An 18,179-nucleotide genomic window follows, 5' to 3' on the forward strand; every position below is an offset into this window, starting at 1 on the left:
GAGGTTGGGCGGCACAGGGGCCAGTTTCTTAGAGGCTATAAGAAGAGAAAGATAAGACAAAATCAAAAATGCATGCAAGTAACCTTTACACTACGATCCTGTTTACACCTGGTATTAACATTAGTTTCGGGTGATCAGATCACAGATAGAAAGTGTTAAGGTGAAAATTGGGTGCAGTGCATCTTGGGAATTTCTTTACATTTAATGACTTTCATTTAAACTAAAAATAAATGTTATAATATTTTCCTTACACCTTGAATGCATGTGAGTGTGCACATCTAAATCATTATTATTATTATTTTATTTGTTTTTAAATATACACTTCAAAAGAAATAAGTATTTTTTAATATTAAATGAATTGTTACATCATGTATACAATTAGGTTTTGGGAGAGACATTTTACAACCTGAACACTTGAAAAAAAAGATTTTCTTCAGTATGACTTTTGATATTAAGTATTGTTTACTGAAAAAATTTATCAACAATTGTTTTAATTGTATTGTATTAAAGGCAGAGTAAGGGATTTCTGGTAGCCAATGTTGATATTTGAAATCACCAAAACAAACACGCCCCTACCCCAAAAGGGTCTTGCTCCTATTTTGATAGCTCCGCCCCACATATACGTATGCAACCCAGGCAACGATTAGTTCTGTGAAACAAAGCAAAGCCAATGTTACACCGTGTCTACGGACGTAAGCGGCGCGGCTCAACAAATCCCGACAGAAAACTGCTGCCATCTCTATCTTTCTGTCGCTCGGCTCGGCTAATGTCCGTCCCATGCACTGAACGTACGGACGTGAGTGGCGCGGCGCAACAAATCCCGACAGAAAACTGCTGCCGGGTTCTATTTATGACGTGCTGATACAAATTTCAAATGTTTTTCAATGGTCGTTTGATCGCGTCCAGTGTAGTCAGACTTTAGCTGTTGTAGACACGGTGTTACTCACCTATTGAGAAGAAACAAAGCAACCTCGGCGTCCGATCGCAGGCCTCCGCTCCTTGAGTTCTCTCCAGCGCTGGAAAGCTGATCCAATATTTACACGGGTCCTACTTCTTTGCCTTATCGTTCCGCAGACGTTTTCCTCTTTTGTTTTTTATCCACCATCTCTATCTTTCTGTCGCTCGGCTCGGCTAATGTCTGTCCCATGCACTGAAAGCTCTCTCCTCCACATCACGAGACGAGTAGACACGCCCCTTATTGCTGATTGGCTACAAGTTTGTTTTGCTATTCGGCCCGAATCAGTTTTCTAAAGTGTTTTTGAAAAATCACATACCCTGCCTTTAATTGAGCTTATGCTTAAAACAAGAAAAAATATCTGTCAGTGGGGTATGAAAAATCATCTTGTTTTCTCTTTGAATTCAGTTTGTTTTTCTTAACCCTCTGACAGGTATTTATTTTTGTTTTACACATCAATTTACTTAATATTGATACATTTTTCAGAAAACAAGACTTGATATCTTAAATAATTTTCCTTAAATAAATGTATACAGTAAATTAAACAGTTTTGTTAAAAATACTCTTTTTCCAAGAATTATTTTTTTTCAAACTAATAAGGTTTTCTTTCAAGAATTGCATTATTTTAATGAGGCATTTTTCTTCATTATATCAAGACAGTTATATCACCCTGACTTTGTTTTTTAATTTATGGCCCCCAAAACACATCAAATGAAATTGAATTGAGAAATTAAAGTTCCCCTATTATGCCATTTCGAATATTGCCTTTCATGCAGTGTATAATGTAGCTGTATGTGAATGTAAACAATCTGAAAAGTTGTAAAGCCGAAAGTGCATGATAAATAAAGTTATTGTCTCCCAAAAGAAAAGGAGGGGAAAGGAGGGGTTTAGAGAGACTGAATCTTAGAACTGCTTTGAACAAATCGTTTAAGAATCGTTGGAAAATGAGGTGATTTCAAATGCATATTTTGAGAAAACTAAAGCATTTTTGACCTTGTTTTTTGATTTGGGTGACTCCCTAAACAATATTAGGAAGCTTAAAAATGGCATAATAGGGGCACTTTAAAAACATGCTCATCATAGAGGAGGTGCATTCGAGTCACTGTACCTATATTGCTTTTTTAATGCAACTACCTAACAATATAACGCTAATCATTGTAGCAAAACAATCATTTTACTAACTAAAATAACCATCCCATTGTAAAATTTGTAAAAAAGTCCACCTATATCCACATGCACAATGCTTCACAGTACAATACAAAGAATTACAAAGCACATACTGATGTAGTAAGTGATAAGTCACAAAATCACCTTGACAGAATCAGAAACACGTGTTATAACCAGATGCATACTGATCTGATCACCCAAGACAGACATTATACCAGATTTAAAGAGGATTTTATCTGTAGATTGAATTTAAAAAAAAAAACAGAATTAAAGAGGAATCCCAGTGGGACGAACCTTTGTGTAAGGTGTGGGGGCTGTGCTCGGCAGAGTGAGGAGACTGGCTGTTGCTCTGCTGACCGCTGACAGGGGGCACTGTTGCTCCTGACGCATGCACAGACTTGTGGCCAATCACAGGAGAGAGCTCCTTGCTCTTCAGAGTGCTGGAGAGAGAGACAAACATGACTGCCTGCCATCAATCTGCACCCACCGTATCATTAATGACTAATAGCGTGCAAGGACCTCTCACCTCCCCCGTCAACGAAACTAAAAACAGCGACTTAAGTGCTAAGAAACGTCCTGCTGGTTTTGATTGTGTCTGAATGCACCATGACATAACATTATTGACTTAACTGACGTGGGAATCGAACCCATGACTTTTGAGTTGCTGGTGTCATGCTTTACCAGATGAGCTACAAGAACGTAAACAGAACTGTGACAAAATCGATGCTATATTTTTGTTTTTGCTTAAACATCCACAACTAAAATCTGCTTGCATGTGGGTGTGAAGTGATTGTTTTCAAAGACATGTGAAGGTGGATTTACACAGAGTGTTTCTCATGCACGTCAGCAGGAGGGGGATTGAGTGTCCTTGCCCAGCAAACACACACACACACGCAGCATGTATCTTTAATATAACTGAGCATGTGGAGCTTGTTTTTCACTCTGACAGCTCTATTCAGGCGCCTCTCTGCTAAACTATGGGGAAGATAAATCTATGTGAACACATGGACACATGAGTCCTCTACATCTATATCCGTGCAGACATGCAGAGAATGATTCTGCAATATCTGCATCTATGTGACCACGTTTGGAATGAATCCGTCACATCTATGACTCAATCTCTGCAGTTCCCTGCGACTTGAATGAAGGCTCATGAGGGTAGATGTGGAGGGGATCCTGTGCCATTGCAATAAACAGTCAACATCATTGGTAAAATGGCTAACACTGGCTCTACTGATGCTTACCGCTCCTAATAAAGATCTTAGATTGATCTTTATTTCACTGATGGTGTCTGCATGTGCAGCAAGCGATGGAAATTCATGTAATTCCACTGACATTCCTGCAACCTTTCAAACAACCCGGGAGACTGATGATCCAAAAAAAAGAGCATTCGTATACACAATTCCCACCTCAATTAAATGTATGGCCTACATTGCTGTGAAACATCTGATTTCTAATTTGATTTTGGTAATTGTTTCAGCCTTATGACCATTTACCAGTGCGTTTGGCTTTAGAGTTCTCAAATACAGATGGCTATTAAGTAGGGAAGAGTTTAATCTTGTTTAAACGATTATATTTCATGTGGCTCGAGATGTCTCTTGCTTTGTTCCAAAATCTAGTGAGCTGCCCTTGCTGCCCTTGTTGTCAGCAGCTACCTACTAAGACAGCATTGTAACTGAAATGAACATTGGAAGTGACTGATCTGAAATCAAGCGTAAGCGTTGTTTCTTGCAGGTCACGTTAGTCAAGCTCGCATCAGCTGACTCTCAGCTGATCCCCATCTACCTATGGGAATACGAATTCATGGGCACTAGTTCGGTAAACCAATGAAATTATAGTTTGTGGTTTTTAGTCCATGTCTATTAAGATGCGGTCACTAGGGCTGTAAAAAAAAATCGAATTTCGAATATTCGTCGAATTTAAAAAACAAATCCACATTCGAATGCAAAAACCTTGCATTCGAATTTTAGGTCTGAGTCAGCCGTCAGGCAGCCTTATCAGTGGCGCACGAGATGCGATGACGCCAAAAGCTTTTTTCCCCCTAATTGAAATTATTTTTACATTTTTATAATATTTAAGTAGAAAATTCGAATTTAGTTTTTCAGTCATTTTGACAGCCCTACTTTACATATGTTAGTGTACTCTTAAAAGTTAACAAACTTTAAGTAGATACACATTTAAAATAGTTTTGTCTATAGAGAAAACGAAGTAAGGGACTTAAAATATTGACCTGCACTATCCAAATGTTTGTCCAATTAATTGCTCTCTAGAACAAAAATATCTTTCCTTTTCAAACCATCTATTTCTGACTAGCCACAGGGAGTAGCTTATCATGGTTCCCAGCTAAAGCCTAACGTATAATTATGATGCAAATGCTTAGCGTATGCGTAAAGCCAAACACATAGCCTTTTTAGTATACTTCATTTGATAGCGTGCACATGCGCACTAGAAAAACTGAAGTCTACATTGGGCTTAAGATGAAGATAGACAAGCTAAAGCCTTTTGGCTATTCATAACAAGCCCTTTGATATGTCCCATCCTAACTTTTTTTTTTTCTGCAATAATCCAAAGCCAACAGAAAAACCCTATTGGGGTTTTGGTGAGGTTAACCAGGATGACGCGAACCCACAAGTTGGCCCAAAAATACTAGTGATTAGACAAAAATACTAATCACTTCAGTACTCTATAGTGTCAAACATTTACAGAATGGATGCATTTTACTTAGATGACTTAGACTTTCTAAGAACTGAGGAAATGTAAGTGGCAAATTGGCAATCAGATTATATCATTGCAATTGATTTTGGGAAGTCCTTAAATTTCTATTTTCCAAAGCTATCACATAAGGCCAGAATAAATCTGTTTCCTATTGTTTGGAGGAGTCTTTGTGTTGGGAGAGCGCCTATGATGACTAAAATAGATGCCTAGGTGGGCAGCTCATTAGGTTTTGGAACAGAGCTGGTGTTAATGTTCATGCACATCAAGTATGACTATCCCAGTGAGCAAACACAACTCATGACTCAATGTCACAATCAATACATTCATAAGCATAATACATTCATGTCATCATATGCAGCTCCATCAATGTATTTATTTCTACCAGGGTTATTATAGTTATAAACTAAAACTGGAACTAAAACCATTAAAAATGTTAGTTGAAATAAAATAAATGTTAACTGAAATTCAATACAATTTCAGCTAGCTGCCAAGGCAATGTTTTAATTTAGTTTAACTTGATATACTAAAACAGCTAAAACTGAAATAAAAATAAATAGACAAATTAAAATAACTACTAAAAACAAAACAAAATTACTCAAATTTTAGCTAAAATTAAAATAAAAACAGAAAATATGAAATGATTCAAAATATTAAAACTATAAACCTATCTCAATGACAGCACTGATTTCTACTTGAAGGATCCACTTTCACTAAACACCAGTAACATCCTCAGTTGCTAGGCAACCTCAGGCTTTCCCAGACAATGAGAATGTTACGGTATCTGCGTGATGGGACTGAAAAAGCAATAACATTACAAAGCAAGTTCCAAAAACAAGATGGAAAAGTGGGAGCCAGTATGGAGTGATCTGAGGTGAACGCTCAGACAGTGTGGGGAGCCCTGATGGCCGTCACAATGTGTTTTGCGAAGGCGGGGTGGCCGCAGGCAGGTGGTATTTACCTAGTCAGCCTGGGGGGTCCTCTCTCGCGGGCACATGGACAGGCAGCCCACGGTGGGGGTGCGGAGGAGGGGAGGCTAGGGGGGTTTCCGAGGGACATGTCGTGGCGGGTCAGCACGAGAGGGGTTTTAATGTAGAGGGGCGAGGCATTGGCGTCAGGCGGAGCGGCATGCGGCGCATCACACAGGGGCCCGTGTTTGAGAAAGTGCAGGCAGCTAGGAGGCTGGGACTCGGGACCGGGGGCGACAGGCCGAGCGCAGGGAGGGGGCTTGGGGTAGAAGTGCTGAGGACCGGGATGGGAGGATGAGGACGAGGAAGGGTACGGAGGGGGTGGCCGCTCCTCCGCGTGGGACGAATAGACATGTGAGGAATCCGGCCGATTGGGCGACACGTCGTCTGAGCTGCAGATATTGAAAACAATAAAGAGCAAACACAGGAGAGAGAGCTCTGGTCAACTGCACACGCATGACAGCGCACGCTCAGACAGTGTGGGGAGCCCTGATGGCCGTCACAATGTGTTTTGCGAAGGCGGGGTGGCCGCAGGCAGGTGGTATTTACCTAGTCAGCCTGGGGGGTCCTCTCTCGCGGGCACATGGACAGGTGGCCCACGGCGGGAGGGCGGAGGAGGGGAAGTGGATGTTTAGCTCCAGCTGTGGCTCGCTAGCATTATACAATATTGATAATACTCTCAGGATCCTTTGGTCTGCATGTTTGTCTCAAGCTGGTATGAGCATTTAGCCAGTTTAGCGTGCGGCAATGAGCAACAGGTCTAGCAAACAGCAAGCTTAGCAACGAAAAAGAGGCGCCATCCGACTCCACTGGCAGGAAAAGCACAGCAATGCATTAAAATTAAAAAAGAAAACAGAAAATTACACTGAAAATGACCTTGTGTCTGCGCACTGCACTGAGGAAAGAAAAAATCTCTTTGAACAACCAAACATCAGAGAGAGTTTGGTGAATATACTGTACAAGAGCTAAGCACTGAAACCAAGGTCTCTAAATATGGTGAAAACCCAGAGCAGTTAAACACAGACACAAAAACCCTTTCATTGCCTGAAAGAGTGTCAGCGGGTGGGAGGTAAGCCAGTCAAATCATCAGCCATTGCAAACCCTAAATACAATGACTGAACCATGGCATAACCTTGGCTTCATTAATGTATGATTTGCATATGGGCTTATGGGTTGATTATTAGTGAAATTGAATGAATAGAAAGCCACAGCAAGACCAATCCTACCAAACTGTGATGGTTTAACCACACTAAATGATCATATAGGCCTGTACACACTGCAAAAGCATCAACAATGGCATTCAAATCTGGTAGTGAATCCTCTAAGTTATCGTTCTGGGTGTGAACAGAGTACAGGAGTCACTCCTGAAATTGCAAATTAGAAACAATGTAAGCGTCATCTATTTTAAGATACTAATGAAGTGTAAATGTAATAAATAATAAATAAAATGTAATATATTCATTTGAATGTAAGCTGGATTTTCAGCAGCTGTCTGACAGTAATCAGTGATGAGTACTACTGTAATATTAACCCTGCCTGGCTGACGTTTGAAAATGATTAACAGTTGAAAACATTTGTTAGAAAAAGTAATCAAATGTAATTAGTTGCATTACTTTAAAAAGTCATTGAAATAGTTAAACTACTTAATAATGTAACTTGTAATCTGTAGCCTATTACATTTCCCAAGTAACCTTCCCATCTTTGCTAATATGCTGATTTCCTGCTCATTTCTTATAACCATCAATATTGAAACAGCCGTGCTGCTTAATATTTTTTGTGGAAACTATGATACATTTTTTCAGGATTCTTTGATCAAAGTTCAAAAGAACAAAAATTAAAAAGTCTTACTGACCCCAAACATTCGATCATTCGTGTCCCTCTTCCCCTGAGATCTTCTTGCCTCACATCAGGAGAAGAGAGACTCGCTTGGGCTTTTAATTACATTGCAATAACTAGCTGTAGAGTTTGGATTTGTTTAATGTAAATGCGGTTCATTTTTGTTGCAGAATGCGGATGTCACACAACTGAAGTCTGTGTGTACAAAACAGGATGAAGAACTCAAAAGAGGCAACTGTATTTATCTGCAGTGTGTACACGGCCATACTGACTGCACTACTGTACGTAAAAATAAAAATAAAACACTTCTATTTATAGATAAAGACTTTTATAGGTAAAGAACAAGGAAAGCATAGAAGAGCAGAGGAAATGATGTCATTAATACACAAATGCAGGGAAAGCAAAAGAGTTAATTGCTGAATGGAAAACAATGAGGTCACAAGTTAGTTGATGCAACTAGACAATGGAAAACAGGTAGAGGATGATGGGAATCATGTGTTGTTGTTTTTACCTGCCCCTGTCTCCAGGAGGGGGAGTGGGGATTGGAGATGTGGCCAGCTCACCGGGCTGCTCCGTGATCAGGGTGTCCGCAGGCGAGCCGGGCGCTTGTGGAGGCGTGGATGAGGCTTTGCGGGCCAGTGTAGAGGAACTTTTGCCCTTCACCCACGACGTGTCCATGACTCTGACACCCACACTGCCCACATAAAGACCCACAAACCATCAATCACAACCACTACAGAAAACACATCTAGATTTTGTGACTTTACAGGAATGTTAACCCTCTGATGCATGATGCCAACTTGCCACCTTGGGTGATTATCTTTGACCATTACCCATCATTTTATATGACTGCTCTCTACGTGTCATGTATTTTTTATTTATGATGTAATATTACAATTTCAAAAAGGCTGACAAAAGTGGTGAAGGTCATTTGAAAGAGAGGCCGGATGTGTAACTCTCTAAATTATGATTATATTATAAAAAATTTTTTTTTTTTTTTCCTTTTAAAAAGAAAATGTTTTTGTCATTTAATAATTCATGTGTCAGAGGGATAAACAAACTTTATAGTAACTTGCATCATTACAATCAATTGTGATTGTAACAAGATATAATTAGACAATAGAATATGATTTGGATTCAAATTTTGATTAATACACATTACTGTTCAAAAGTTTAGTGTTGGTATTTTTTTTTATGTTTATGAAAGAAGTCTTTTATGATCACCAAGACTGCATTATTTGATCAAAAATAAAGTAGAAACAGTAACATTGTGAAATATTATTACAATTTAAAATAATTGTTTTCAATTTTATTGTTTCCAAATGTGATTTATTCCTGTGATGCAAAGCTGAATTTTCTGCATCATTACTCCAGTCATCAGTGTCACATGATCCTTCAGAAATCATTCTGTCATGCTGCTTAATATTTTTGACATATAATATAATTATATATTATAATTAAATATATAGACATAAAATATATAATATTTTTGCAATATTAAAATAGAAATCTTTTGTAACATTATAAATGTTTTTTTACGGTCACTTTTGATTTATTTAATGCATCCTTGCTTAATAAATATATACTTTCTTCTTCTTCTTCTTCTTCAATAAATAAATAAATAAACAAACCTGACCACAAACTTTTGAATGGTAGAGTTTTTATATTTAAACATACATGCATGACTGTCCTGTTAAACAATACAGAAATGTAATGATTGTTCATTAAGTTATTAAAAAGTGTTACCAAAAACAAAGTCAAGGTATAACAGAAAAGGTGGACAGTACCTTTGAATTTTCCTAATGCTGCGTTAAGTGTGGATAAAATAACGAGTGTAGAGGAAACACAGTGAGTTTACATTTAACAGTAATGTAAATTGCAATGTAGAGTAAGCAAAAGTAAATGACATGAGGACAGCTAAATGAGAACTGTGTAGCATGCAGTGGGGGACATGTGTAGTTTGACAGGGGATCAGGGCGGTCCAGAGGTGAGAACATGTCAGCCTAAATGAGCAACTGGCACTCTTGCCTGCTGCGACACCATTATGCCTCATTTACTCTAATTGCTTTTACCCCGAGAGCTGTGGACATAAACAATTAGACACTTAGCCTCCCCTTTAACGGTGGATCAGAGTCTCTAATTGTTATGTAATCTATAAAACTTGTCTGTGTGTTTGAAATGACAGCAGACATCAGGGGCATTTAAACATGAGGAAATGTGAGGGAAACGGCTAGATGTCATGGAAATACTCATATAAGATTAAATATGAAATGAAAAGCTAAAGCTTAAAAAAAATAAATAAAGCCAGTAACTGCAGAAATTTTGTCATAAGCTTGTTTAAATGTCTGTAATATTGTTGCAACAACATGAATATAAAAAATTCATAGTTTTGTAAAAGATGCACATTTCAGATACCCCCCCCAGCCCCCGAATTATGAATTTAAATGTTTTTTTTTTCACGACAAAATAAAAAAATAAAGGTAACTGCATTTCAGACATTTTTCTCTGAATTCTGAGTTTATATCTCGCAATTCTAAATTTAAATCTCACCATTCTCAAGTTATGTCACAATTCTGACTTTTTTCTCTGAATTTTGACTTAAAATCTCACAGTTCTAGAGTTTAAATCTTGCAGTTCTGACTTTTTTCCTCAGAATTCTTTACATCTCACAATTGTTTTTTTTTTCTGACAGATTTAAAAATAAAAAAGGTAATTGTGACTTTTTATGTCATCAACTTTCTTGAGTTTATATCTCACAATTCTGACTTTATATTTCACAATTCTAAAAACAAAACACAGAATTGTGAGACATAAACTTAGAATTGCAAGAAAAAATAGCCTGAATTGTGAGATATAAAGAAAAAAAAATCGCATTTACATTTTTTTTATCCTGTGGCAGAAACAAGCTTCCAACATTTTCTGACTTTATGACATTTCTCTGCAAGGCAGCCAAGCAAAATAAACTTCCTAAAAAGTGTACACTGAAAAAAAATGGTAACACTTAAGTGTTTTTTTAATCAAAAAAGTGAAAAATATTACTTAATATCACTGATATTACTTAAAGTCCCCATGAAATCAAAAGTAAAGTTTTTTGGGTGTTAGTATCAATATGTTAGTCTTAAGGTTATCTATAAGGCAGTGTGCTCCAAAACAGTGACACAATTCGCATTTAGAAGATATAAGCGTTCAAAGCTTGCAGTTCGTCATTTCCGCCAAAATGGATCAACGATTTTTTTTAGGTTTCCTGTTTCAGTTAAAATGGCGTCAACACAGAGTAAAGCTGCGTGTTTCTAAGCATTTCAGGGGACCTTTAATATCACTAAATAAACCTAAATACATAAGATTTTAGCAGTTAAATTAGGTAGAAATATAGGTAAAAATTGCAAGTCACCATTTTTTTTACAGTGTAGGGGGAGTGAAATTAACAACATCTAAAAGTAGTGTGGACATGCTCCCCCCAGTTATAATGGCTGCCATTCTTCTTCCATAAATCATTTCATTAAAGCACTTGCAAAAATGATTCCACACAGCCCTGCATTTAATATGTGGTAATTTGGCAGCAATGTTTGCCAAATATTTGCCAGAATGCAATGTTTGTCATAAGCCAGTCTGGAGTAGGACTCCGTCTATCAGAATTTTGGATCTCCTCCTCCGTATGCGGTATTTTTCCACCTGCTGGAGCATTGCAGGTGACATGAGTCAGAGCCTGGCACATCTGCCTCATGTCTCTGTCGATAGTGGCAGAAATACAGCCCCCTCAGAGAATGATAAGTGAGCCGCGGCCCTCCTTCAACACTCCATCCACGTTACCATAGAGACCGTGGCAGCCCATCAGCCCAAGATCAGCTCTATTCAAATGAGGGCAGAACTCCAATTGAGAACAAATGACACTGAAAGTTTACTGGATAACGAAGTGACTGACGTCCCAGTCTAAGTGAATTAGTCGCTGAACACATTAGCTATCTGCCGCTGTCTCCTCTGCCACTGCTAATTGGTTTAAGCGGCACTATCGAACCCTGTCAATAATAGGCAATTACTGCAATGATGTTTAATTTAAAAGGATAATTCACAGGAAAAAGAAAATTCTGTTGTCATTTTCTCATGTTGATCAAACCGCATGTGACTTTCTTTTTTCCATGGAACATTAAAGGTTAATATCCTGGCCACTGTTATAATTTATATATATATATATATATATATATAAAATGTGCACAAATTAAATTTTTTTAAAGCTCCAGATTTGCTGTGCTTGTTTAAAAGTGTTGCACAATTTGGCCAAAATTGCTGCAATTATGTATCTGCATAACTATAAAAAAAAATATTATATATATATAAACACACACACACATACATATACATGTGTGTACATATACATATAAAAATATAACTTTAAAATACTACTACTAAAAATATAATAATATATAATATTGGTATTATTATTATTATTAAATAAAAATATAAAAATAAGCATTACTATTGTAATATTTTTCTGTATACAAAATATATATTTTAAGTTTTTAAGAAAAATAACAAAAATAATTGTATTTTACATTACTGCTGTAAAAAATTGCAAAACTAATATTTATGGCTTAATTTTCAAACGTTAAACCATCAAAAAAAATTTTTCGAAGGAAAGCCACATCATAAAGCATCTCTTTTGTTGCCATAGTGCTGCTCTTTAAAAGTTTGGGAAGATGGTTGACGCATGTTGTTTTCCCAAATGCCCGTTTTAAGTGACCCAAACTACGAGTAGATGCATTTACTGTGAACTGAGCTGCTTTAAGAAACTGAAAACACTGGATCATGAGCTGCTTGTGTATAAATAAACACAGTGCTACGCTTCACTCTGAAACCCACAACTCATATATTTATTTCATTAATTTGCAGCCTTTGAGATTTGATATCCACACTAAACCATATTGCGATTTTGGTTTTATTTCAATTAATTGTCTAATCCTACTAGCCAGGATATTCTTCAAAAATCTACCTTTTGTTTCATGGGAAAAAAAATCATACAGGTTTGGAACGACATGAGGGTGAGTAAATGATGACAGAATCTTCATTTTTGGGTGAACTGTCCCTTTAAGAGATAACGAAGTGACTGACGTCCCAGTCTAAGTGAATTAGTCGCTGAACACATTAGCTATCTGCCGCTGTCTCCTCTGCCACTGCTAATTGGTTTAAGCGGCACTATCGAACCCTGTCAATAATAGGCAATTACTGCAATGATGTTTAATTTAAAAGGATAATTCACAGGAAAAAGAAAATTCTGTTGTCATTTTCTCATGTTGATCAAACCGCATGTGACTTTCTTTTTTCCATGGAACATTAAAGGTTAATATCCTGGCCACTGTCCCTTTAAGAAGTAAGGATGGTATGAGAAGCTAATGGAAGAGTGTGGGAGGGAAAAGGAAAAGAGGAGAGATGGAGGAGGCTGACAGAGACATGAGTGCAGAACAACCTACCCATCCTTCTTGTAGAATTCCAGCATCATGTTGTCAGTAGCAACACTGAGTGGGCGTCGGCTCTGGTCATGCTGCTGCTTGCGCTCTGATTGGTCCATATCGGGCGAGGGCATGGAGCTGTAATTGGAGTTGTGGTTGGTGTGAACTGGGCTGCCATAGCTGCCTGTCAGGTTGAACTCAATATCTAAGTATAGCAAAGACAAATCAGTCCAAATCTTGCAGGAGAAAACGCATGTGTGTATGTGCGAATATGTTTTCACAACTCTTTCTATCTAACCTCCAGGGAAGAACCAGTCAGCATGCTGGATGATCGGCTCAATGATGCCAACGATTTGCAGCGACATGGTGGTCATCATTTCTGTCATGTTCCTGTGAAGATCAATGACCCATTTGAGCATTATATACTTTAAAATATAAAACTACTAGATACATTCAAGAAGTAGTATACCTAAAAATGTCATTAACTTATGGTGATCCAAAACTGTATGCCTTTCTTGCTTTTGTTGAACACAAAAGGCAAGATTTTAAACAATCCTCATGCAGTTCTGCTCCATACAACAATATTTCACAGTGACCACATCTGTAGAGATCCAAAAAAATTAATTGTCAGTCAGAAGACACAGAAAACCTTCACATGACTTCAAACAACTTGAAATATAGTGCAAAAGCCATATGAACTACTTTTATAGTGTGTTTTTATCGTTCTTGAAGCTTGACAGACATGGTCACTATGAACTGTTTTTGTATGGATTCTTCAAAAGTGCTTATTTTTGTATTAATCATATATTATTATTATGGTATTCATTATTTTGATTTAGCTTTTTTTGCACATTTGTAGATTTCATTTAGCTTAAATAATTGTGTTATGTGCATTGCTAATTTTTCCTTTTTTTGTCAATATCTGTATTTCGCTTTAATTTATTTTTTTGCTTCTGCTTTAGTTTTAGCAATTTTAGCACTTCAACCTAAACTTCTATTTTTCTCAGATTTGAAGTTTTTAATCGAATATTTATTTATATTTTATTGTAATTGTATTTCTTTACGAAAATAATTTTCATCAGTGTGTTTTAGTTAACCTTAACAACACTGTGCTCCACAGAAGAAAAATAATAAAGTCATAAAGTCATAAGTCATATGCACTGCAAGTACTAACAGAATTTTAATTTTTCAGTGAACTGTCCCTTTAAATTGCTTTGTGAATTTGCTGCTCTCCACATAAATGTAAGAAATAATCCAAAGGGAAGACATGCACTCACCCTTCTGAATGTGTCCACAGCAGGTTGGGTCCGAGAACTATTGCAATATTACCCGGTGTCATTTTATTAGCATCTTGATGCTCTGTGAGTTTGGCTAAGAACTTGATTAAATATCTGTTTAGAAAAGAAAGAAAAAACTTCAGTTTCAATCTCAGTTTGACCAAAGGGTTTAGCCCTGGCATTCACTCTGACATTTGCTATTCCTGTCGTCGCTGTATATTATCAATATTTCAGTAGGTCTGACAGAAGGCAGGTGCAGTCAAACAGCCAAGACCCACAGCATATATCTAGAAACCTTGCAATATAGGCTAGAAGTAAAGACGTGCCAAATATTCACAGGATTTGTTAGCTGAATTGTAAATAAAATGCGTAATCAATATGAACACAGGCATCTTTATTTTCTTAAACGGAAGCTTTGTTTGGACTCAATCCTGGATTGATTATGTATTATTTATTGTGTGGCTCTTATTCTTTGGCCAAATCAGTCAGGGTGAAATTAAAGGCTGAATTTGTCTTTGCCAGAGACAGCTTCTGTATAGTTGTCACACTAAACAGGTTAGGCGGAAGGACATTTCCAAACTCAAAAAGATTCTCAGTAGGACTAATGAACTTTTTATTTCAAAAACATGCCCACTTCCTGTCAGTGAAGGAACTGCTGCATCGCTCATGATTTGACGGAGATTTGACACCCCTCTCTTCTAATGAGCTCTTGCATTCATGACTCATTCAAAGGCAAAGGCCTCGTCAGAAATAACAAATAATAAGTAAATAACAAGCACCACACACCTGAAGTTGTTCAGATTGTCTGCTGGTAGTTTCTCACATGTACACAAAAGGGCTTGGAGCCTTTTATCCATATCTTGAATACTAGAGAAAGGACACAGGGAGAGATGCATTATGGTACAGTATACAGTATAAGAATAAACTGCTGTATGTTCATGGGTGCAACTAAACTTGACCCCCCCCACACTGCGATTAACCCACACAGAAAAAGATAAACATTTGGCTGATTTTAGTGACAAATCTACCATTGTAAATTTAATGTTAAAGGGGTCATATGCGATGCGATTTTAATTTTTCCTTTCTCTTTGGAGTGTTACAAGCTCTTGGTGCATAAAGAAGATCTGTAAAGTTGCTCAGACCGATGAACTTTATAAAAATCGACACGTTTCAGAAAGGCGGGGCATAGAGGAGAAACAATAATGTACAGTATGTGGAAAATAATGTGTTTTTTGAACCTTAAACCGCATAAACACATTTCATTACACCAAATACACAAAATAATGTTCTTTTTAGCAACATCATATGACCCCTTTAAGTTCACTTAACATACAATTACAGTATATACATTCAGTATAAAAACTATTACACTAGTAGTTTACTGAGAGTATAATCCAAAGGTAAGCTAATACTAACAGCTACACATTCACTTACACTATAATACACAGAAGAGAAGAAATTGTTGAATAAAGTCGTTAATTTTTGTTTTCTTTGCACACAAAAATTATTCTTGTAGCTTCATAAAATTACGGTTGAACCACTGATGTCACATGGACTATTTTAACCATGTCCTTACAACGTTTCTGGGCCTTGAACATGTTCAATTATGGGTGAACTATCCCTTTAAATCCAGCCTCACTACCCAGAGCACATGTTCATTTCCAAGATTTCAATTACAGAGAGCTTCATCTGCAAAGCATCGGTTGTGTACAAACAGCTGATATACATCTTTAAAAAAATCTATTTTACATATGTGACTCTGGACCACAAAACCAGTCATAAGGGTCATTTTTTTTCAGCGACTTAAGCCTGGTTTTGTGGTCCAGGCTCACATATATTCTGAGTGATAAACATCTTAAAGACATTTTCTAGATCTCTATATCTTTTGATTTTTTGTTTTGTTTTTTCCCAACACAGGAAACATCTTACATGAGGCTTACAGGAGGCATATTGCAGATAAGCAAATGCTCTAAAAATACATCTTCCAGATGTAAACTCTGTAATGTACGTTTGCTATCAGGGTACGTTTTGGAACCGAGCAAATGTCTCACATGTATCTGAAAATGGCAAATAGTACTGGCTAATGGAGTGTGTGTTGGGTTAGACCATCGATACTTACTTTGAGGCTTGAATCCATTCATCATAGAGTTCAAAGGTCATTAGAGGTTCGGGAAGTTCACGAAGATAAGACTTCAAAGCTCCTGAGGGAAGCAGATGAGGAAGGAAAGAGGTCAGAGGGAAGAACAAGAGAGTGAAAGAGGCAGGGACATGGTGAAAGAGGGAAGCACAGCACGTGTGAAAGGACGTGACTGGAGGTGTGATATTCTCTGCTTGAAATACTAAGGAGAAGCCTGACAAATGAGCTGTCATGGCCACAATCAGCGTGTACCACCTGTCGGCTGTGGCCCCCCTACCTGGCGGCTACTAGGTCACGCTTCAGGCCCAGTGTAATGAGATCAAATTAACCTGGGACATAATTTAATGCGAACTGCCATGGGGTCTGAGACTTTGTAGCTGCGATCCACTAAAAGGACACTGCGGATAGATCAGTGAACATTTTAAAAGCTAAGAGGTGAGAGGCAGATGCTCACCTGCGATGGCATGTGGGTCGGCCGAGTACTCCTGCACATCCAGAACCCCGCAGTCCAGAGATGCTTTAAGTTTCTTCAGCTTGGAGGCTGAGGGAGCTACCCGAAATAAACCCTAATGTGACAGGAAGAGTAAAGTTAAGACCTTTTTGGCCATAAAATCCCAAGCCCTGTCCCAAATGGCATCCTTGGCCCTCATGTAATTAAATTTTTTATTTTTTTATTTTTTGCAATAGATCAGTGGTTCTCAACCTGGAGGCCGGGGCCCGCTAGGGGGTCTCAGCAAACTTCCAATGGGGCCTCAAGATAACTAAAATGTACTTAAATTAATAAATAATGGGTATTTAATTTTATCAGTTAAACTTGAAGTTCAAGTACATTTTCAAAGTATGTTTTATGTAGTAAGTATATTAATATCAATGCATTGTACAAACAGTACACTTGTGTACTATTTAAAAAAATAAATAATAATGAACGTTCTTTTTTTGTTTGTTTTTATACTGAAAGTGTAAAAAAATCCATAGATCAATTTCATGACAAATGTTTACAGAAAAGTGTATATTATAAGTAGAGATGCAACTCATCCTCTTAATTAGCAAAATTATTATTCATATATTCAAATAATCAAGCCGTAACCTAAATTAGATCAACTAAATTAATCTAAACTGAATTAGATACATTTATTTCTTATAAAATATGTATTATAATAAATTATAAATTATGTAACATAAAAATAATAAATAATATTTTTTACCACATGTTCTTAATTTCTGAAATAAAAACAATTTATTATGGGTAATTTAATAACTTTGTATAGTTAATACATACTTCACGAATGACATGTAAAGTAGAGGTCTGCATTCCCGCTGCTCTCCCGCGGGAACCACGGGACCCGACCGAATTTTTTGCGCCACGGGATTACATTCCCGAATAAAACTCGGTAGCGGTCGGTAACTCTGGTGTAATTTGAATGGGAGCGGGCGGTCTAACAATATCCCGTTCCCGACGTCCATTTAGAACAGCATATCTGCGCTTAGAACAGGCAGGTTGTCGATGAGTGAAAGAGCAGAATAAGGATGGAGCAAAGTGTGGATGCGCTGTCCTTTAAGGACGCTCAACTCGGTTTTGTTTATATTTTGCTTAGCCTATAATTTTAAATAAAAGATGTCATATTTATTTATTTTTCGCTGCGACACTTTTTCCCTATTGTGTTGTCAATGTTAAACGAATTG

General features: G+C 37.3%; 1 protein-coding gene across 1 annotated transcript in view; it reads right to left on the reverse strand.

Annotated features, from left to right (window-relative positions):
• The window catches only part of LOC107744979 (rho GTPase-activating protein 44-like), a gene marked incomplete at its 3' end in the record, with an annotated part of 51,900 nt that continues 33,721 nt past the window's right edge, over nucleotides 1–18,179 (reverse strand). Inside the window, exons 11-21 of the mRNA XM_016558813.1 lie at nucleotides 16,951–17,062; nucleotides 16,479–16,560; nucleotides 15,146–15,226; nucleotides 14,360–14,473; nucleotides 13,381–13,472; nucleotides 13,104–13,287; nucleotides 9,426–9,443; nucleotides 8,150–8,332; nucleotides 5,796–6,194; nucleotides 2,417–2,562; nucleotides 1–35 (exon numbers count right to left, since the gene is read on the reverse strand). Of these exons, the coding sequence (XP_016414299.1) occupies nucleotides 1–35; nucleotides 2,417–2,562; nucleotides 5,796–6,194; nucleotides 8,150–8,332; nucleotides 9,426–9,443; nucleotides 13,104–13,287; nucleotides 13,381–13,472; nucleotides 14,360–14,473; nucleotides 15,146–15,226; nucleotides 16,479–16,560; nucleotides 16,951–17,062 (1,446 nt within the window). The remainder of the gene's footprint in view (nucleotides 36–2,416; nucleotides 2,563–5,795; nucleotides 6,195–8,149; nucleotides 8,333–9,425; nucleotides 9,444–13,103; nucleotides 13,288–13,380; nucleotides 13,473–14,359; nucleotides 14,474–15,145; nucleotides 15,227–16,478; nucleotides 16,561–16,950; nucleotides 17,063–18,179) is intronic.

The sequence above is a fragment of the Sinocyclocheilus rhinocerous genome, unplaced genomic scaffold (genome assembly GCF_001515625.1).
Source record: "Sinocyclocheilus rhinocerous isolate Xijiao unplaced genomic scaffold, SAMN03320098_v1.1 scaffold1219, whole genome shotgun sequence".
Taxonomy (NCBI): Eukaryota; Metazoa; Chordata; class Actinopteri; order Cypriniformes; family Cyprinidae; genus Sinocyclocheilus; species Sinocyclocheilus rhinocerous.